The following is a 23,294-nucleotide window of genomic DNA, read 5'->3' as shown; positions in this document are numbered from 1 at the left end:
CATGGTTTAGTGGGTGACATTGGTGGTAGGGGGACGGTTGGACCAGATGATCTTGGAGGTCTTTTCCAAACCTAATGATTCTGTGATTCTGTATGTATATTAATTATATACATGTATATATATTTAGTACTTGAAATTTATATATATGCATATATATATCAGAATGTGTGTATATATAATGAAGGTTATGACCCAAGGGACTCTGGAAAAGGCAGCTCTGGGACACGATGAAGAATTAACCCCAATTAAGACAGGCTGAGGGAGCAGCTGCCCCACAGCCAGTGGCTGGATGGGCAGCTCTCCCCATTCGTTCACCTTTTCCTCATGGGTCACCTGCCAGGGTGTGCCCAGAACCCTTTCCACCACCCATGAGGGGCTCCCTGGCAGTGACATGGCGGCCCAGGGCCACCCTCACAACGGGCACCCCAACCGCACCTCCCAACTGGATCCTGCTGGATTATGCACCTGGGAAAGGGCAACCTTGGACGTACATACAGATGTGGGGAAGAGAGGCTGGAGAGCAGCCCCACAGAAAGGGATCTGAGTGTTTTGGTAAACACCAACCTGAATGTGAGTCAGCAGCATGCCCTGGCAGCCTGCAGCTCCCTCACAAGGTGAGCGGAGGGGCAGGCGCTGAGCTCTGCTCTCTGGGGACAGCGACAGGACCCGAGGGAATGGCATGGAGCTGGGACAGGGGAGGGTCAGGCTGGGGTTTAGGGAAAGGCACTTCTCTGAAAGGGTGGTTGTGCACTGGAACAAGTTCCCCTTGGTCATGGCACCAAGCCCACCAGATTTCAAGAAGTGTTTGGACTACGCTCTCAGACACATGGTCTGATTTTGGGTGGTTCTGTGTGGAGCCAGGAGTTGGACTCAATGATCCCTGTGGGTCTCTTGCAACTCAGTATGTGTACTGTTCTATGATGCTATGATTATTTTCAAGTTCTTACATAAAACAACTTCTGTCACCCAAGTGACTTTTTGTTGCAAGTTTCTTTTGCCCATTTCAGTGCCTCTAATTACAATTAAATGACACACTTTAAAAAAAAAACAAACACACAACCACAGACACGGTGGATCTCTGAATATGATGTACACCTAGCTACTTTGCTTCCTAATGGAGTTCTCTGTAAAACATAATGTCAACTGCTTACGTGTAAACTTGGTGATAACCGAAGAGAGAGGGAAATAGATTAAAAAACAGTCCCAACCCTGAAGACCCAGAAATCACCCTACCTACTGAAGTCATTCAATAGGAGGAGTCATGAATTGCAGAAGCTTGAATAGAGTTTGCTTTCTGCTTCCTACTCTACATGTCACCTACTTCATCAGGGGCATTCAGTTAACTTAGAATTCTGGTATGCTATAAGGAAGCACTTAATTTGCTACTTGTGTGTAGATGTTTCGTATTACTTTTCTCCTTCTCTGTATGTTGAAATTGTGTTTCTTCATCTGTTTGGTATATGGGGTGAAATCAGGTAAGAACTATTTTTTTTTTTTTTTTTTTTTGTTCCTTTTGTGATATAGTCTCATGGCTTTATTAAAGTATATATAAAAAAAAAAAAACCAAAAACAAATATTTCTTTATGTAATTTGGCCAAAAGATTAAATCTTGTGAGAACTGTGCATAATGAAGCAGACGGTTAGTAAAGAGAATTTGATTGCTTTGAAACTGAGCCAAAGGTTCCCATTTTAAAGTAAATAGAACAAAGCCTGATACTTTATCTTTTGCTGTACTTTGGACAGAGACACACTCAGGTATGTGCACTTTGTACAAAGTAAAGAGGAAATTATAAGATAGTTTTAGTGTATTAAGCACTTAATTTTATAAGTTTGTAATTATATCTTGCTGATTTGATAGTTTGACAGCATTTCAAGTTATGTGTTATATTTTAAGTAGTATAATTTAGTTATGAAAAGGCAGTGTACACTTAAGATTTCCCTCTTTTTGACCACAGAAGACACTTATGATGCTTAGAGACATACACAGGAAAGTTGAGATTGTATATTAACTGAATTAAACTGCATATATAACTGCCCAACCCCTGTTTGTATTTTCTGACTGTATGGAACAGTGTACTTGAGTACTCTCACAAGTGCGCACAAAGGGCACCTGGACATTCCTTCCTTCCAGGTGTCAAAGAGAAAGAGGAGTATGAAGAAATTCTCCTTAATGATTCATTGTTCAACAACTTAAACTATTAAATCTACATATTTATTTCTAGGACTGATCTAATTTGACAAAGACTTTTTTTTCTATTTACTTTTCAGAGAACAATTCCGCTCTAATTTCATAGCCTTTAGTAAATTATTTTCATAGCCTTTAGTAAATTATTTTTTCTGTTTGATGTTTTGTAGCAAGTAAATAGGCTTCATCAGTTAAAATATATTCCTTGTGATAGTTTTCTCCCTTCAGTGGATCAGACTCTGTTTTATGTCAGTGTCATTCCATTGACTTTACAAAAATGAATTGTTATTTCTCCCAGTCAAATGATATGGTAAGGAATCAAAACATAAGAACACTTTTAGGCAAAAATAAAAGAGCTATGTTATAGCTCTGAATATAGAATCTGAACAGCAAAACTAATCAAGTGGCTGTTTCCACTAAATTCAAGAAAACTGCAGCTGAAAAATTCTTGATTTCTGAACTTCTTCTATAAGTCTCAGCAATGAAACTGAGTTGCCTTCCTGTATCAGTCATTAGTTAATAACCTGTCCAGTAATCACAATAAAAGTTACTTAAATTGTTCAATATCTAAATTATGAGAACTGTGACATTTATTTTGAAATACAAGTAATTTTAACTTTTCCCAGACACAATACTTGAAGTTATTGTAATTTATGATAAGGTAATGATAGGCATGAATTTTTTTTCTTTTTTTCAGTTGACAGGAAGTTTTAGACAATTTCTAACATGCTGTAACTTCAACTTTACTCTGGGTTGCAAATATCCATTATTTTTCCTGATATCCAGTCCGGTGCTGACTGCTCTAATCATTGTAGATACGTGGTTTGACCAAGAGATTATTGGTCTAGTTCCCTAAGCTAATTAGTGTTTTTACTTCATCTTTATTGCATCTTAAATTTTGCAGTTCACTTTGTTTGGCTTCATTTAGACCTCTGCTATGATATCAAACACATTTTTCAGATACCTTTTAACCCCATGCTTGCTATGCAAGCTTTTACAAACTGTAGAGGGTTCTTCGTCTTCCTCAGATTTGCAAATGTGGTGAATTTGGTTCTGCTTGCTAACCAGATGCTGGGAAAAGGAAAAGAGCTAGAACTGCCTCTTCTATAACTCAAAAGTACTGAGAAATTTCAGGTCACTTTTTTTTTTTTTTTTTTTTTTTTTAAAAAAAAAAAGGGAACTGAGTAGGCATTATTCCTCTTCCTAATTTTGCTTTCTAGAAGTTGATTGACTTTTGTTTTACAAAATTGTTATTGTAATGGCAGGAAAGTTGACACAAGTGCTATCAAATACTAAAAAAAAAAAAAAAATAAAATTAAAAAAAAAGATTCATGTAAAGTAGCCCACTAGAACCACTAGAAGTCAACAGATTGGCCCAAATATCTTTGCTCATGAAACACCTAAACCATAGAATCACAGAACTGTCTAGGTTGGAAGAGACCTCAAGATCATCAAGTTTAACCTCTGACCAATAGAGAAGGTGAACAGGTCATACAGAAAAACTATGACAGGCAAAAGAGTTATGCCTAGAATCCTGAAACCACATTCTACACATTATGATGTCAGTAGCCAAAGGTTACTTTTTAATTACTTACCTTTTGATGTTTGGGAAAAAACTAAGTCTTTGTAGACTCTTGGAAATTGCCATCCTCCTATTTATCCTGAGTGATCTAAAGCTTAACTTTGTTTAGTCCAACTACAGAAATGCTAAATATTGCAGGTTTTCTTGTGTCCTCTATATACAGCTAAGTTTTTGAAACTCAGGACAGTATCATTTTTTTCCTTGTTTCTTTGTTTCTTGATAATGCTGTCCTTATGGTGATCCAAAATTGGGTATGGATTCTGGATCATTCCCTAGTGTCAGATAACTGTTTCTTATTGCTAGATCGAACAATAAGGCATAAGGATTAGCAACTTTGACACCCTGGCTGAAAAGAGGAAGAACCAACCACAATGGTCTTCCTGTTTATACAACACACACTGGTTGTGAAAAAATTCTGAGAACCTAAGTTCGATGGTTAAGCGAACGATTTTATCAGCATTGGTTGCTAATTTTTATTTATTATGGAGAAAATATATGGTTCAGAAATAATTAGAAAGGTTAGTTTCATATTTGAATTATTCAAGGGATCACAGTAATATCTACAAAGTCATTAATTTAACTGTGGCTCCTACTCAGTCAGCACACCTTCTGGCACCTCATTCCAAAGGTCTGGAGTAAATAAAAGTCAGGTTCTTCACTTTCCATGGATAAATGTGGAAAGAAAAGTGAAGAGGTGATATTTTGTTTGGTCTGACTCATCAAATTACTGCCTAATAACATTTTCATCTTTTTCAGATGAGGAGAAAAAATGTCCTGAATTTACAGACCTTAATATAGGCAATGCTTTATCTGGAACAGAACTTGAAGTCCAGCTACTGCTATACACAAGGGAAAATCCAAATTGTTCTGAGAAACTCAATGAACATAATGTTACTGCATCTGAGTACCTTAATACCTCCAAGAAAACTGTCTTTGTTATTCATGGCTTCAGACCAACAGGGTCTCCACCAGCATGGCTAGGTGATATAAAGGAGCTCTTACTGTCTTCTGGGGATATTAATCTCATTATAGTTGACTGGAATCGTGGTGCAACAACTGTGATTTATACAACTGCTGTTGAAAACTGCAGAAAAGTTGCAGACAGACTGAAGAACTATGTTGACCAGATGCTGGTAAGGCAGAGAGTTGTATCTGTCCTGAACAAGCTTAAATAGCATAGTTCGGGTAGGAATGAATATTTAAAATATAGTTATGTCTAAAGAGGAGCCCCATGAGAATATCAAGTGATATTTCTTTAACAAAGTATTTCCTAATTTTGCATGCAGTAAACCTCACCTGAATTCTCATTTCCCTTTCACTGAAATATGTATAAGACTGCATCTCATTTCTTTAGCCAGATGGAAATTTTAAGTCTTCTGGAAAGAGTGAATGCACCAGTGGGGAAGAGAAGTAAGAGTTATTCAAATAGTATTCAGCAATAAATTAAAATATCACACTACTCTTTCCAATATTAAATTACTATAGTTACGGATCTTGAATAAAAAAGAAATCACCGACATACATAAATATTTGTCACAAATTTATATAAATTTCCTGATTCTACAGGTAGCTGCTAAAAGAGTTGCTGATGCCAGTATTCTTCACTGGACTGTAGATTTATATCCTTAATCAAATCAACAAAAAATGTAATTGTATCTTTTTTTTTTTTTCATTATTACCTGAGTTTTTATCACCTGAGTTTTCTTTTCTGCTCACTATTTCTTTTTCCAGATTTTCTCATGTTCCCAGCATTCCTAATGCTTTGTAGTAATAAAATGTTTTTGTGGATTTTGAGCTTTTTTTTTTTTTTTTTTTTTAAATACTATTAGCCTTGTAGAATAGGCCTGTTAAGACTTTCCTGCAGGTCTGCATCTGGCACCATTATTCACTATTATTCATTATTCTGTGGTTTGTTAATGGTATTATGGTTTTAATTTACTATACTGGAAAAATAAGGCATGAAGAGATTTCCCCTGCCCTCCTTGTTCATAGTTTTGTTTTGTCTTTTTTGTATCTGGTAAATGTCTTCCTCTTCCATCTCTATACTCTCCTTTTTCAAATAAACTGGTGTGATATTTTGGAAGAAGTGTGACTCAGGTTTCCTTTTTACATTTTTATAGTCAAATAATTTCATAATTACTACAACAGATAACTATTACAGAAAGTCAAACTGAAAATAAGTTTAGAATTTCCATTTGTTTTTAAAGTTACAGAATTACAATATATAGCCTGGAGTATTAACCTAGAACTAAACAATCTGCTGATGTCTGCTTAGTTAACTCTGTGTGTTTTGTTTTGTATTTTTTCTGATAGGCAGATGGAGCTTCTCTTGACTCTATGCACATGATTGGAGTCAGTCTTGGGGCTCATATTGCTGGTTTTGTTGGCCATAAGTATGATGGCAAACTTGGCAGAATTACAGGTAAGGCTTTTAATCCTGATACTTGTATTCTAGTGTACCCTGCTTTGTTGATAATGCTACAGATGACATAGATGCTGGTATTGAAATATCAACAAATAAGAACTGATTATTTAGAAGCATACAAGAGGCAAAATTAATCATTGATATAAGTTTAGAAAATTGCAAAATTATTCTTTGAGGACTTAAGTTACTGGTGAAATTTCCTATTTTTCCACTGCTTACCTCTAGTCTCTCAAATGAAAACTAAATGCTGCATCCAGATGCCACTTGAGTTAGGTGATGTACTATCTCAGTTTCAGTCTGGTGGTGAAGAAAATGAGGTCCCTCTTAAGGGAAGTTCAGAAGCTTTTGGTCAGAACACAGGAATTAGGCACAAGCATTTAATTTCACTTTGAATTATCTGAGCATGGTGCGGGCTTTACTATATTGGGCAACCTGCTACAGGAAGCTTAAATCAGGTGTGAAGCCTGTGTATGGATACTGCAGATTTTACCTAATATCTGTTGCAAATCATCGTCATCCATGGGAGTGGTGTATACAGTGAAAATTTGAATACCTGCATTTGGGTACATCCTTCAGGCACATGAGTTTTAAGAATCACTTTTCAATGCTAGTTCCTAGGGCAGAATCCACAGTGCTAATTTGGGCACACAGGCTCCTGATAATTCTTGTGCAAGAGCTAAATTCACTGCAGCTGGCATACTGAGGAGGAAGCTGATTTAACTAACTACTAGAAAAGATTGTAAGAAGGCTCTGTTACTTTCTAAGATTTAAGTGAGCAGCTATTTTCAGGCTGAAAGGAAGCACCTTGAGGAAGCACAGCTCCTAACCATCTCTTTGGGGTACTAAAGTGATTTGTTGTTTTGTTTTGTTTTTCCAAATGTAACAGAAGCCAGTAGCCAGTTTTATGAAAGGGAATTAGATACTCCTCCCCTTTTACTACAGTAATCTGAAAGCCATGGCCTTTTCTAAAAGTTTGATAAGCTATATTCCCTTGGTTAGAAGTATTCATTTCCACTTTACACAATTCCTTAGGGTTTTTTTTTTTTTTGCTTCATAGGTTGGGGACAATCTTGATGGCAATACCAGGCCAACAAGTCTGCCGCTTTTCTGACTTCTTATATTAACTGTGAGCTAGTAGATCTATGTCATTTCTGAATTCAGATGCTTAAGGGTAAATGGAATTGTATGAAACATTCCAATCACCTTCCTGTCATTTCAAATACAGATGAAGGCAAAGACTAGATAGTACAAACTCACAAGGCTCATAATCACTTGACTGTTTTGATGCTGTTTCTTTCCAACAAGTTGGGTGTAAAACTATAAGAAAGTGGCCCAAACTGGTGTTGGAAAAACTAGATTAAAAATAAATAAATAAATAAATCGAGGCTTTTGGAACATAAAACTGATTAATGGATGGAAACAATAAACTTTGTCACCTGGCATACTATGAATGTTTAATCTTGGCATTCCATGAGCCTCTGTGGTAGTTTGGATGTTGGTTATCTTGATCGTGAGAGAAAACCTTTCTAGACCAGTTCTTAAAGCACATCTGCCAGTTAAATCATAATACAAATCTGTTGGGTCTTCAATAAACTAAGGTCATATGCTAGACCCATCTCACAATTAGTGAGAATGAAATTAGGAGTCAAGTGCAAAGATACGTTTTGTCTTGACAATTAGTTATATTTTCCATCCTTGCTGCTTTTTTTGCCACCCTCTTCCCTTTGTCTCTGCTTTTGTTGTCAAGAAACTAGGAACAGAGCAAACCTCAACTAACGACTTTTCTTTCCTGCGAAGGACAGTAATTACTATCTTGAAAACTGTTAAGCTTCGTGGTTGCACAACAATAATTCTCTGTTGCTAAAAGGAAGGAGAATAAGAAATGCTTATGCTTCAAATACTTTACCACCCAAATTCTCTCCTCTTAGGTATCAAGTGCTTTTTGTGGATGTCAGCTGAAAATTCTTTTGTCATAGCTCAGTTGCGATTTGAGTATAATACTTCCAGACCTGCTTCCAGTGAAATTATGTAAAAAGATAGTATATCATTTATTTTCCTTTAAAAACTTTTTTCTATAATTAATTCCAACACCAACTGGTAAAATGATCAAGGCTTGTTTGAAATCATCTCCCATCCAAGATGACCCTATCCTGGGTTCTGGTGTTGAGAGCAGCTACATTTCATATTTTATTTTTATGAAGTAAATAATAGGAATCATATTTTCTGGGGGAAAAAAAGAAAATGAATTAACTTGATTTTATTCCTAATATAGTTGGCTTATAGTTGTTCTGGAGAATGTGGAGATGAGCACAACTTAACAGGAGAGAGATAAACTTAATAGGAGAGAGAGAAATTCAAACATGTGGCTTGGTCTTGTACTAGGAAACCTTGCTTTACTTAGCAAGTTGAAGAATAGAAACTTGTGAATAATTGTTTTGTTTTTATTCTTATTACCTCACGAAAAGGGGTAAGTCATTGATGAATAATGCTCACGTGTCAATCTTGTATATAACTGTAGATACAGACCCCAGGATTTGTAATGCTAATGTCTTTTTCATTCAGGTCTTGATCCAGCAGGCCCTTCATTCACTGGAGAACCACCAGAGGGCAGATTGGATCGTACTGATGCAAAATTCGTTGACGTAATTCATACAGATACTGATGGTAATGACATAGCTCTAACTTCCCTATTTCAGCTAAAGGAAAGGCAGAAAAGGGAAAGAGATGGGATAAGCTGTTTCGGGAACATGCATGTGGTGTTGCAGTAGTTTTAATGGGTGGATTGCTGTGCTGTTGCTTCCTAATAGTGTGCATACTTTTGAAAGCATGTTTTATGTAAGCTTGTTCATCAATAAATTGAAACTCAACTTTGATGATGATTTCAGCAATGATGACCTGTTTTTTTCTGTTCTGACATGAGTAGTCCTGTTATTGAATGAGTTAGCTTCATAACTGAACCTGAAAATACTGAAGCAGCTTTCATATCCAACAGCTAACTGAAGGCATATGTAGATAAACATAAAGATGAGTCCATTTAATGCCATGCAAATGTAATAATTTATGCTTTGTTTGTTATCGTATATTCTTTCTGAATACAAACCAAGAATTCTGCACATTGGATAAAACATGTCTATTGCATTTATTTCTGATACTATTCTTTGCAAAATAGTATCACGTAAACATTCTTTTACTGTGCTAGTGTGTATGAACACAGAGGTTGTAAGCATGTGAATATCACTGAATTAAAGCCTGTTCTCAGATAACCAGTCTCGGCTGTGACACATTAGTACGCTGTTCAGATCCACTGCCTAAAATTATGTATGGAAACACATTACTGTAAGGTTGAAGGACATTGTAGTCTGATTTCTTCATACTATAATCTGGTTTAATTTTCTTCTCAAAATATAAGGAAACCTTTTAAATCTACCACACGTGGCCCATTATTTGTGTAGTTTCATATCAGTTCCTTTAATGGTATTAAAATTTATTATTTTATTATACAATTTTATATGTGAAGTTGTAAAATACCAATGTTTGCAACATTCCCATTATGTGAATAAAGGTAAGGAAGGTAGAAAGGAAGGTAGGTCAGATTGAGTTAAATCTTAGTGAAATCAGTCATGTTTCTTTTATGGAACATGAGAAACAAAGATTTATTTTTTTAGTGTAGTTCAGAATCCAATGTCATATGCAAAAAAAAAAAAAAGGAAAATCTTATTCTAGTTAAACATTGGCAAATAATTGTCATTCATAGAGAAAACATGAATTTCATAAATTTATTCTTGCAAATAATGTTTCAGCTGCAGTACTAAAGAGTTGCTTCTGTTCTATCCTTTTTCTTTTGTAGAAATAAGAGTCATGCACACATTTGTAGATTGCAATTTACATTTTAACAACTTTTCTTAGAAAGAAAAAAAAATGTGAATTTTAACTCAACATGAATTCCACTTAAAGAACAAAAGAACAATATATTTGCAAATATTTTCTTTTAAAGATCCATGTTATTTTGTAGTGCAATCTAATGATAAATTATTCACTGGATAATTCTGCTTATGTCTTTGTTGTTATTGTTGTTTTTTAATTTGTGATGTCTTTAGTACTAGGTTTCAAGAAACCTTTAGGAACCATTGATTTCTATCCAAATGGAGGAATGGATCAGCCTGGTTGCCCACAAACAGTATTCAGTGGTAAATAAAAATGTGTTCAGTTAATGAGAAAAGAGTCTGAGATCAAATCAAAAATGACTAACCTGAATTCAGTGGGCACTTCCCATTCACAGTACTATTGGGTCTGAGGGCACTGTATTCTTTCTTTTCCCTTCTCATTCACCAAAAAGGAAAACCAAAGACATTGGGCATTTTGATTTTAATAAAAATCTTCCCTATGCATACATAGTCCATCGTACCATTATTACTGTCTATATAACATGCATGTAGTGATCATTATTTTCTTGTGTTTATATATGGTCATGTATGGGAAAAGATGTTGTAGGGGAAGATGTAAGTGATTTGGACATCACCACTAGCAAATGACAAGGCAAGGGTTTCAAGTCTCCACTATATATCTTAGGTTTCTACCTGATTGGCAGTGATGTACTAGGGTTTGAACAGGTCTTTTAGACCTGTTTTCTTCAGAAAGAAAACAGTTTTATTGCATGATCTTTTGCTGCAGAATTTTGCTTATTTCAGCCTCCATAAATTTTAGGCAAAGTTGCTACCCATTGTTTGATTGTTTGTTTGTTTTTTAAATAATTTTGAATATATGTTTTTTGGTATATTGTATTATTCTTTATACATTATATATACATATGGATTATATATATATATATATATGAAGTAGTGCTCACAATAGTGTTTCTACTTAAATATTACACCTGATCAATTGTGTCATTTGTGGCAACAAAGCCAATTGCAATACAGGCTCATGCCTGATAACAAAAATTGTCTAAATTTGATAGGACATAGTAGACAGACTATTTCTTGCGTATAAAAACCTGAATGTTTTTCTCTATACCTGTAATACTCAAAACAGTCTTTATTTTCTTCTTCTTGTGTGTGCATCCATTTTAGTGGTCAACGAAACAGGTGGTCCACATTCAGTGATCATCTAAACAGGGCATAAAGACATGGTTAACAAAGAATGATTTAGTTAAATGAGATTATTTGAGTAACATCTTTTCTTTCCTGAAGAAAAATTATGACATATTCTTTGTATATTTCATTTTTTCTTTCCTGAAGGATTGCAGTATTTTAAATGTGACCATCAGAGATCTGTCTTCCTCTTCTTATCATCTTTGAAAAGGAAGTGCAACATAATAGCATATCCTTGTGACTCTTACTCAGATTATAAGAGAGGAAAATGTGTTGATTGTGAAGCTTTCCAACCAATGTCATGTCCAGTAATGGGTAAGAGTTACCATATCTGGTCTGGGATGGGTTTTTCAGAAATTCAGACTTCTCCTTCTGGGCCTGCTCCAGGGATCTTGCTAAGGGATCTGATTAGATAGACTGAGGGTAGAGCTGCACACTGTTTTAAACAGTTCAAAGCTTAAGGCTTTGTCTGCTTTATAGTTAGCTCTCTAAGATAGGGTGCTGAATGTTCCCAATATTTGATTATTAGGCTTTCTAGTCTGAAACAGATTCCGAATGCATTTCCTCTATATAGAGAAATTGCTTCTGCTTAAGTGTGTCTGTCAAGTCTGCCACTTTGGGTAACTTGCTTTTATGTAATTGTACATGTGTTGGGATACATCTCTTTAGGCTTTCATAGTGTGTTATAATTCCTGGAGTACCTGTGGTTTTTGATTAAGAGTAATAATGTTTATAGCAACTTCATGGAGTCTCTGTCACTTCTTTTGGAATCAAGCTCATATTTGTAGAGATTGTTAGTTGTTTGGGCCTTTATTACTTTTAGAGAAGATCTAGGGACAGTCTGAAAGCAGCTTAAATAACGTGAGCATTTCCCAGTTGGCAAAGCAGGGTTTTCATAAAAAGGAAATATTTAGAATATTTAAATAGAAGTTAACTTTCAATTCATACCTTGTCTTCTGACGTATGTCCTTGAACAGTTATATTAGTTAGGTCTAGATTGAAGAAAAAACATAGATAGGTGTGTCTGTATATTATTTTATAATAAGAACCAACTATAACAGGACCTTAGTATAGGGCAGGAAGACTCAGGGACTAGAATGGTTATTAGTCATGCCTGATGCACTTAAGCAGAATGCCTGAGCTAGATGTGGAGAAATATATGATCAATCAGCTGCCCTCATTTTTAATTTTTATTTTAATACCCACAAGGAAAGGGTTTTTTAATTTTATTTTTAATACGTATAAAGAAATGGGAGGCAGCTGAAACTGGGAACTTGGAGGAGAAACAGCATCCTTCTGCTGCAAGCTTTCCCACCTGCTGTCTTGCAGTGCCAGCTCTGCAGCCTGGAACTAGCCCTCACTGTCTATTCTAGATAAAGAAGTCAAGAGGGACTGAATAGCATCAGCCACTTTAGAAACAAAGACTTTTATCAAGACCCAAAGACAAAAAGCATAATTACATTAATAATAATAATAATACATTGCACCCAAGAACTTAGGAGATTTAAAGAGCATCAAATGTTTTATTGACTCATATCCACAATTATAGAATACAGGATTTAAAAATGCTTACTGTAATGACTCAAGCAAGAAAGGAAGACACTTTACTAAATGTGAAGCTGTTCCGCAATTGTTCTCTGCAAATATGTTAGCTACTTTTTCGGTTTTGTTTTTATTACCTCTGCAGGATTTTGTTGGCACTAAACACATTCTTTATATCAATTATTATTTATATTAATTGTATCAATTGTTTGACAGTAATATATTAGAAAAATGAAATACATACATATGTTATGCTCTTCTGTTCTTGCATTTTCCAAGTCACTTACTTTCTAAGTGAATGTTTAAGAAAATTAAACTCAAGTCTGTCACTTTGAGTAACTTGCTTTTGGGTAACTGTATGTGTATTGTGATACTGCTATATGACTGAAATAAAATGTTTAATCTTTGAATTTCAGGTTATTATGCTGATGGCTGGAAAAAACATTTAATAATGAAGACTTCACCAACGAAAGCTTATTTTGATACTTCAGACAACGACCCATTCTGCAGTAAGTGAATGAACACACACATATACATAACAGACCCTTTATCACAGAATCACAGAATTTCTAGGTTGGAAGAGACCTCAAGATCATCGAGTCCAACCTCTAACCTAACACGAACAGTCCCCACTAAACCATATCCCTAAGCTCTACATCTAAACGTCTTTTGAAGACTTCCAGGGATGGTGACTCTACCACCTCCCTGGGCAGCCTGTTCCAATGCCTCACAACCCTTTCAGTAAAGAAGCTCTTCCTAACATCCAACCTAAAACTCCCCTGGCGCAACTTTAGCCCGTTCCCCCTCGTCCTGTCACCAGGCACGTGGGAGAACAGGCCAACCCCCACCTCTCTACAGCCTCCTTTAAGGTATCTATAGAGAGCGATAAGGTCGCCCCTCAGCCTCCTCTTCTCCAGGCTGAACAAGCCCAGCTCCCTCAGCCGCTCCTCGTAGGACTTGTTCTCCAGGCCCCTCACCAGCTTCGTCGCCCTTATCTGGACCCGCTCAAGCACCTCCATGTCCTTCTTGTAGCGAGGGGCCCAAAACTGAACACAGTACTCGAGGTGCGGCCTCACCAGAGCCGAGTACAGGGGGACGATCACCTCCCTAGCCCTGCTGGTCACAGTGTTTCTGATACAAGCCAGGATGCCGTTGGCCTTCTTGGCCACCTGAGCACACTGCTGGCTCATATTCAGCCGACTGTCCACCATCACTCCCAGGTCCTTCTCTGCCTGGCAGCTCTCCAACCACTCATCTACCAGCCTGTACATTTTATGAAATGTTATGATTCTTAATTTTTTGCTGACTTGAAAGGAACATGTGTTAAAAGTAGAAAGTTATTGTTAGCTGCAATAGAAAACGAACAAACCATGAGTGAAGTGTCAGTTTGCAGACTGGGTGGAAGGAGAAGAGTTAATATGGCAAAAGAGTAAGCAATATGTTAACTGATACAGAAATGTGACTTTAAAAGTAATGAAATCTCTTCCAACCTAGAAATTCTGTGATTCTGTGAAATGAACTGACTGCCAGAGTAAAAAGAAAGACAAAAAATGAGAATCAAGTGACAGGGAAAATGCTGAGAGAATCTGCTTAGATGGGATTGTTCTTGCCATTTTCAGAGAGTAAAAATTGGCAAGAGTTCCTTGGGTGGAGGAAGGAAAGGAAACACTTGTATGTTGTACCCCCAGGGTGGTTAGTGACCTACATTGAACTAAAGCTATTCCAGCTTTTAAAGATCCACGAGGAAAACAGAGAAGGAAAAACTGACTTTATCGGGGTTATGCTATATAGGGATGAACTCTTTTGGTGTGGACTTTAGCAACAACAACTTACCTCTCCATTTGGAGGTCTATCTTAGATTCTTATCCTATTTCTGATTTTATCTGTTTTTATCAAGAGACTCTTCTAATTAGTGATGTTACAAAATCTTTGGTTTGGGGTATAGGGATAGGCTTATATGGAATTCAAGTGAAATCAAGTTTTCCCATTGGCGTTTTCCATTTTCTCAGCAAACTTTGTGACCAGGGACTGAGTTACTTTTTGTTACTGTGGTAATTGTTCTTGCTTAAATCACTGTTTCTTCCAAAGGGCCCAGAAGAGGTTAACAAAGGTGTTACAGATTTTATATAACCTAGTGCTAAGGTTATCGGTGCAGCTGACTAACAAAATGAAGTGGTCTTGGTGTGCAGAGAAAAAGACTTGTGGAGCAAAGCCTAAGGCACAAATTTAAATTTGCTTACATATATGTATTCCATAGTGGCAGATGAAGGAGAATGAGCATATGGGTAGCTAACTGCATTTCAAGTATATTGATTTTAATGTTACAGTGCCTATTTGAGTGCCCTTTACACACTCCAGAGTTTTCCCAACCGTTTTTCTCTAACTGCCAAGTCAAATCTTCTTCCTCTCATCCTTCCTGACCCAGAGAAGAAAAATAGACCCGTCTCTTCCTGGTGTTATTTCCACTCAACACCTGCTACTGCTGCTCCTCTCCCTGTCAGGTCTGCTTGGACTTTGCTCTTTCATGCTTTCAAGGCTGCACAGGCTACTAGGTTTCCTCATTTCATTCCTCTTGGAGAAAAATATGGCTTTGCTTTCACTCTCACACATATTAAAGTCTATCAAAAATCCTGATTCTTTCAGGCAGAATCCTTATTCTTTCCTGGTGGAAGAAGTATGTAGAAGAATAAAAGATTATATAGAGTAGTCTGGGACAGGGGTGGTAGAAGAGAGAAAACAGAGGGATTATTACCAAACATAGGAGGAGATACATGGAAAGGAGTAAAAAGATCTGTAATGACAGGATGGAAAATACGCAAAGTCAAGAAGAAAAATAAGTCTAATAAAGCAGTCTGAAAAAGAGGGTGTTTATTAACTAAGCCTTATTTTAATTCACAGATGTTTGAAAACATGAGGAAATAGAGAGAAAAAAAAAAAAAAAAAAAAAAAAAAAAACTTGAACTAAATAAAACTATAAACCTGAGTAGGACCAGTTTTTCATTCAAGGTGAGGGTTTGCCTTTTAGGAGAGACTGTTAAAGAATAACATGTCAGAAAAAAAGACAAATGGGTTTGAATTGGCTTCCCAATTTTCAGAGTAGTAATGCTGTATTTCCTCTGGAAAGCCATAGCACAGTCACAGTATGTGTGGTGGTTGCAGAAGCGCAGCGGAAGGCCAGGTCAGTGCTTCACAGGGCATGGCAGAGTAGGCCCACTGCATGCTGTCCTCCCTCCACAAGTGGGCTGGTGCTCTGAGGGCACTAGTCCCCGGCAGTAGTGTGTTTTACTGAGGCAGTGAACCCTCCCAGGGAAGGTCAGAAGAGACTGGAGCATGGAAAAGCAGTCAGCCTCCTCTCCTCAGTCACCCCCACAGCTTTTCTAGTACCCATGTGGCCTATCCCCTTAAAAGCATGTTTGGGCATGTTGGCTTCCTGAGAGAAGGGTGCTCTGTGGACATGTACTGCTGCGATTACACAGGCTGGGCAATCAAGAACCAGAATGATGTCTCTCTTCAGCTGTTAGCTCCCGACTCATCTGCTCACCTAGCTAACTGCCTGGCTTGCCTATCCAGAAAACTTGCATGAATGCTGTTCCTCCCTCTTCCTGCCAACGTACTGCACCTATTTCTGGATGCGTTACTTTTGTGGGTAGCGTGATAGTTTGTTTCACCACAATAGTAGCTCAAATATCCCCACTTTGCAGAGCTTGCCAAGAACTGAAGGTGCCAGTTAGGAGTTAATTTTGCATTGTTTCCTTAGTAAGGTCAAACTCCTCATATTAACTCTGATGGCAGTTTTCTGATGCAAATTGTTTCCATGTAAGAACCGGAAAAAATTATACGTTAAGTACAGAGACCTCCAAACAGCCATTTTGTGAAAGCTGCTTTTTGACAATAGCCATTTTGTTCTGGCTTTAGCTGGTTACTCAGAAGTAAAGGGTTGCTATTATTACCATCACCAAGTGAATACTTTTAAAAGGGTGCTGATAATAACTGTATCCTGTTGAGGTTAATTCCTTAAATCTTACTATTTCCTATTTGTTTTTGCAGTGTATAACTACTTACTGTATATTACTACCTGGAATAAAAGCATTAGGAGAGGTTTCATTAAAGTTAAGATAACCGATTATGCTGGAAACACAATAGAATCAGAGGTGAATAGGTAGGTCATGCTTTGTCTGTAAATCTTTTTTTATCTCTGTGTAGAACTAATTTCCTGAGTTTCCTAAGCCTTGATTCAGACTTGTCAACTAAGTCAAGAGGTTGTTAAGTCTTGGCCACAGCTCCTTTTCCTGGATTTGATACGGCTCTGTGTCAGAGACAATGCTTCTCAACCTGAAATGATTTTCCCTTCCTTTCCAAACTAGCCCATGATTTTGTCTGGCACTCGCTTGAATTCAGTTCTCAGTGTCCTTGTTCTGAACGTTCTCAGCTGATCCATCTTGCAAGATTTCTGTTCTCAGTAATAACTCTTTGAAATCATGAATATTTCTCAGATAAAAAACCCTGACTATAAATCATATTTTTCTCTAGTGAAGTTGCAACATTTCAGCAATATAAGAGAGTCAAAATATTGACTGGATTTTACCGGGATTTTGACAAAATATCGAAAATTTCCTTGACCTTTTCTACGAAGACTTTAATAGGTCCAAAGTACAAGCTTAGGATTCTTCAGATGAGGCTGAAATCTCTTAATAACCCAGAAAGGTAAGTGTTTGTTATGCATCAAAGTTGTGTGTCAACTAAACTGCTCAGGATGTTTCCTCAGAAATTTGTACTTGCCTCTATTACTTTTTTATCACATATTCATAAATGCAGGAATATTCTTCTAATCCTATCTAGGATAAAATTAATCTTGTGGAAGAGCTGTTTTGTACATTAACACTTACTACACAGCACCCTCAAATGTACTCTTGTGCATGTAAAAGTCATACACGCTCCTTATTACAGCAGGCTGCTGCTACGGTCTGCTCTGAAGGAGCTCTCAAGGACCACTTATGTAGGTCAGCCTGACTTACACCTGCAGTGATTGCAGGGAGAAGTTCTCTTCCTGAAGATGAATGTTATGAAGTACTTTTCTGCTTTTAATTATGTGTCTGTACACAGCTTTTCTTAGACATGGAATGGAGTACTTCTATGACTGAAATAGGCTATTAGTCTTGTTGCTGATGGTGAAGACCCTCCAAGACCAAAACGTGCAGTCTGTGCTTTCCTACACTTAAAATGAAATAATCTACATTTATTATACCAAGTGCTGTTATTACACAGCATTATTTATTTATTTATTTATTTATTTATTTATTTATTTATTTATTGAAATACTTCAGCAGTGCTGCCATAAGTTCATTTTTTACATCTCCAAAGTTACCTCTACTATAGCATTAGCAATTAAATTATACGTTTTCATCTTGTGAAAATAACATTTTACATAGAAAAGTTAAGAAATACCCTGGAGTAGCAACAATACTTTATTTTAGAGTTATTACATATATTTGCTTCACATTCATAGCAGATTCAACAAAACATGATTTTAAAATAAAGTCTGCACCGGGGAAGGTTCATACTGGATATTAGGAAAAAAATCTTTACCATGCAGGTGGTTAAGCACTGGGACAGGCTTCCTAGCAAGGCTGTTTATGCCCCTTGTCTGTCAGTGTTCAAGAGACATTTGGACACTGCCCTAATTTACATGCTTTAACTTCTGGTTAGCCCTGAAGTGGTCAGGCAGTTTAACTTGATTATCTTTGTGGGTCCCTTCCAACTGTTCTGTTCTGTTCTGTTCTGTTCTGTTCTATTCTATTCTATTCTATTTCTTATAATGGTAATCAAATAACCGATGAGAGGGAATAATGATACAACATGAGTAAGTCTTAAGTCTGTATATTTTGTTAACTTAAAATGCAACATTTGGTATATGATAATAGTCCAGAAGGAATCAGGTATGATAATTTGTAACAATTAAGAAATCTTGTTAAATTAATCTGTTATTTCACATTTACTGAGAAAGAGGAGAAGACAGGTGGGAGAGACTTAGAAAGAAACAGAATTGTGGCAATCAAAATAATACCTCCAAATATGTATGCATTAAACTTTGTTAACTTGTTGAAGGCCATAAATTTCTAGCTCTCAGGTGAACTGGAATGATTTTATTTAAAAGCATTTGGTGATGAGAGATAGTCAAAGCTCTAAATCATGTTGCAATTTTTTTCCCAACTCAATGGTGATAAATCAAAAGATGCATTTCATGCAAGCCTATCGTTATTCAGAACTTTTTCAGATTAATAATCCAGCAAATGGTGACTGCTTTCAGTGAACAATCTTTATTGTTTTTGAGTTTTCATGCCTGTTACTCTGATGGTTGTTAGTTTTAAAGTAAGATGCACTTGATTTGTTTTAATATAGGATCCCCTAAAGTCCTTGTTACGGAATCTCATCAGATGGTAGTCATACAGGCACATTAGCTACTTGAAGATAGTGATGTAAAAAAGTGTGTTGAATCAGCATGTGAAGGTAATTTAAATGCAGATGTTACAGCACCATTGGTTGTTATAATTACATAATTGCTCATTGTAATTATGACTACCTATATTTACCTTATTTAGTTACATGTAATTACACCAATTACTTGAATACAGGATAATTAACTAGAAACTACTTTTAAATATTTAAATTATTCATATAACAAAATAATAGGTAAAAAACAGGAGACAGGTGCAGAGATAAAAGAGAGTCTTACTCTCCCCAGATTTGGGTTAATAGTGGACGGTGGGAGTCTGGGGAATATCACTGAAAGTTGTTTACTGACCCATTATTCACACAGCTGGTGTGGGAGTGTAGGAGTACTAAAGGGTACATATAATTTTCAGACTCTTCTGATCTCTAAGATAAATCACTCCGGCTCATGCATAAAACCAGAAAGCTTTCATAACTTGTGTTCATCTAGGTGCCACTTCTCCCAGAAAGCTTTTGAATCTGTCACTCAGCTCAGACTCAATTGATGAGGAAGGTAAATGTTTCAGAGATACTTAGTCCAGCCAACTTATTTATTTTTAACCAAAGCAAGAACAGTAAGAGTAAAAAAAAGAAGACCTTATTAATATCTCTGTTGAACAAGAAAGCATGGCATGCCCTTGGTTTTTAGTAAATGGAAGAGAAGCCACATGGGATGAAAGTTTATGATTGCCTCACTTCACAAAAAAAAAAAATCATTTGCCTTTTGCTACTTCCCAGTGAACTGGAGAACCCTCTCCTCTCTCAGGTCTACACTCCCAGGAGACATGACTGGTTCTTAATAATCACAAACTTAGATGGATTTCACTTCAAATGAGAGACAAATGTTTGAAAAGGTGTTTTTATTTCTAGTATTTATCATCATGTCTAACTGTTCTATCCCCTGTGATTAGACAGAATCCTTCCCAGGTGATTTCTTCTGTTGGAGAACAGGGTGTGCTAACATACGCTGCTGTTGCATTGCGATTACTTTTGCAAATGTGCAGAAATACAGCACTGTAAACTGAAAGTAAATTCAACAAATATATACATATAATAATCTTATATTGTTCTTTTTGCAAATTTGTCCTGTGAATTCTTTCAGTCTTTTGTGAGGATTTTTACAATGCTGTCAGTTTCCATGGTTTTCTCTCCCTCTACAAAAATAATGGAAAAGTAAACCATTACATTCAAATCAAAACAAATTGTGGATGAAGGACTGTGTTAAATTCTACGTTTTTCATTATACAAAATATACAGAATTTCTCCTGATCCTAGTGGTAAAATCTACTGTTTTAGCTTTTGTGGGGCCTTTGAAGAACCTCAAATTCTTATATAGGAATCTGTCAGTTCTTTCACATATAGGTAGGTGGATTCGTAACTGTTTGGAAATCTCACACTTATGACAACAAAGCTGCCTTGTGGGATGTTCCTTCTCAGCCCTTTATTTTCCCTTAGGTGTTTCACTGTACCTAATTCCCAGTCTCAGGTGAATTGTGTTGTTTAGACAGTTCAGAGCAATGTAGAAGATAAGTAACATAGTTTGTATGCCCTTAGAAGTGCCATCGGAGGAAAGGCTGTGTCAGTCACTTGTTTGTCCCATCCAGCTCTCACCATCTTCTATAGCACATAAAGGGCAGAGCTGTGACCTGTCTCGGCACTAAAAGCACACAGCTAGTTTATTTGTTGACGTCAAAAAGTAAAATTTTGTGTGTGAGAGGCTCCTTTTGTGACATCTGTATACATTCCTGTGATACTGTGCTGTTCTGAGTTTTCAAGGCATTTAGATGATAAATTACACTCCTGCATGGAACTTATACATGCTCTTGTTGCAGAATAAATAAATAGAGAGAAGTTATTAAGATGCAGTATTTTGCTTGTCTTTGGAATGAAAGAAGAGGAACTTTCCTACCTAGGAATTTAAAAATAAATTGTTAACAGGAATTGGGCTGCGCTTGGAACATTATTCTAAAGAACTAATTTTAATGCAGATTCAGCTTTAGTGGCTGCATTATAGCATCTTCATAGTTCAGACTAATGTGGTACTCTTCTTTCTCATGTCACTGTATGCCATCCATCTAATGACCTGGTTGTTTGCAGTCTGGCAAAACTACTCTAGTGATGCATAAAGTAGGGTGTAAACAGACGAGAAGACATCTGTTGTTGTCCTGAGTACTGTCTCTGAGAGGTAGTAAATACTGAAGGTTTAATAATTCAGATACTAAAACATTTTTCTATTGATTTTACATTTTCTGTTTTGCACATATATGTATATATTTTTATTTTGTTTCTACTTTCATAGGGTACAGCTGTGCAGATATGATTTTGTACTGATGGAGAACACTGAACTGACCTTCAAACCCATCCCCTGTCCAGAGAACAGTACATGAAGAGAGAGCTTCTGCTAACTTAATTTCTCTTATGGCAGTGACATTTGATTCTTCCTCAGGATAAAGACTGCAATGAGAAGGGAAATGAGATAACCTAGATTTATTTTCAAGAGTGTGTATGGTAATATCCATTACTTCCTCTGAGTGCCTTAGGGTGAAATTCATAGAAAAGTTCTGGTACCTATGTATTTAGGAAATTTGAATAAAATCAATGCATCATAGAGAACGTACAATGATCTATTAGTTATTATTTGTTAACAGTGAGGCAACTACTGAATTAAAGATGAATTATCTGCGTAATCTCAGCACATTATTAATCAAGTCATACATATATTTAATTATTTATTATTTATAATGGTTTTTACATTGAAATATAATTACCTGTCTACCAAGTGAATTTAATATACTGTACATGTGATCTACAGTTCTAATATATAGCAGTTTTGCTGTGCTATGTTCATTGGATAAATGAATTAATGTTTTCTCATTATGCAGTGTCTCAGTCTCTAAGAACTGGAACAATAAGTTTTGTGAACATGTATGTAACTGCTGTTTAAATTATCTGTAGTCTCATCTGAGATGAATACTATTGCACCCACTCAAATTTTTTCAGTTAAAGCTATGGACAGGGCAGTGATGTTTCAGATATGAAGTAATTCTAAAGACTGTTCTGAAGAGAATAATTTGAAGATGAAATATATGCATTTATATTGTGTTTCAGTTTGGGCCTCTTGCAATTGGAACTGCTGCTCATGTTGTACTTGATGACAGCTTTTCACTTAGTGGAATGTGAACAGGAATAAATCCTACATGAAAATTTCTTCCACCAGTTCAGAAAAGTTTTCCAATGCCAGATTGCCTTCCTGATGGTACTTATTGAAGAAAAGATATGTGCTTTATTTTTCTTTAAGCTTTTTTCTTTCTAATTCTTTTACTATGTATTTAACTGTTTTCTTGTGTGAATGAGTCCTATGCACATTATCCTTGTCCTTCCTTTCCCATGCCTACACTGTCCTTCCTCTTGATAGCAACAGGTGGTTGAACCTAGTGGCAAACTTCATGTGAATGTCAATGGTGTGGGATGTCCAAAACCTATGAACTCTAAGTTGTATTGAAAGTCAACAGCTGGGTTAGAAGGAATATGGGAGACAGTGCGGCCAGATGTATCTGTCTTTGCACACACTCCCCCTGACTTCATGAAGGACTGTGGGTTCATGCATGTAAAACCAAACTGGATCAATCTGCCCAACATTCATTCACAGAAGGAAGGGAAAACAACTTTTTTTTTTTTTTTTTTAAATTGCAGGGGTATTCAAATTAAGTTTTATGGTATTTGAGCCATGATGCATAAAGGACATCTAAATCTTTTAATTTCAGATTTCAGTAGCAACCACATTTTCACTTTACATGTACGTACAATCACACAGAACACATTTGAATTCTGAACTATCCAGCACTTTAAATGCCTTGAGTCTACGAACGGACCCCTTTTAATGAAAGCATCTTGCTTCATCAGGTCTATTACTGTGAAGGAAATGGCTGATGGGTTAAAAACATCATTCAGATACCATAGTGATTCACACAAAATATGAAC

The 23,294-nt window shown here is 36.4% G+C and overlaps 1 protein-coding gene across 1 annotated transcript; it reads left to right on the top strand.

Annotated features, from left to right (window-relative positions):
* The first annotated feature begins 1,247 nt into the window (after nt 1-1,247).
* On the top strand, nt 1,248-22,526 carry LIPI (lipase I). Its single transcript, XM_005026039.6, has 10 exons — nt 1,248-1,475; nt 4,524-4,900; nt 6,081-6,189; nt 8,755-8,856; nt 10,290-10,379; nt 11,430-11,597; nt 13,241-13,333; nt 16,872-16,983; nt 17,355-17,528; nt 21,613-22,526. The coding sequence occupies exons 1-10, from the start codon at nt 1,397-1,399 to the stop codon at nt 21,698-21,700; spliced, it is 1,392 nt and encodes a 463-aa protein (XP_005026096.3). The 5' UTR covers nt 1,248-1,396; the 3' UTR covers nt 21,701-22,526.
* Nucleotides 22,527-23,294: the final 768 nt, after the last annotated feature.

Source organism: Anas platyrhynchos, chromosome 1 (genome assembly GCF_047663525.1).
Source record: "Anas platyrhynchos isolate ZD024472 breed Pekin duck chromosome 1, IASCAAS_PekinDuck_T2T, whole genome shotgun sequence".
NCBI lineage: Eukaryota > Metazoa > Chordata > Aves > Anseriformes > Anatidae > Anas > Anas platyrhynchos.
This window is presented reverse-complemented; position numbering and strand designations above follow the sequence as displayed.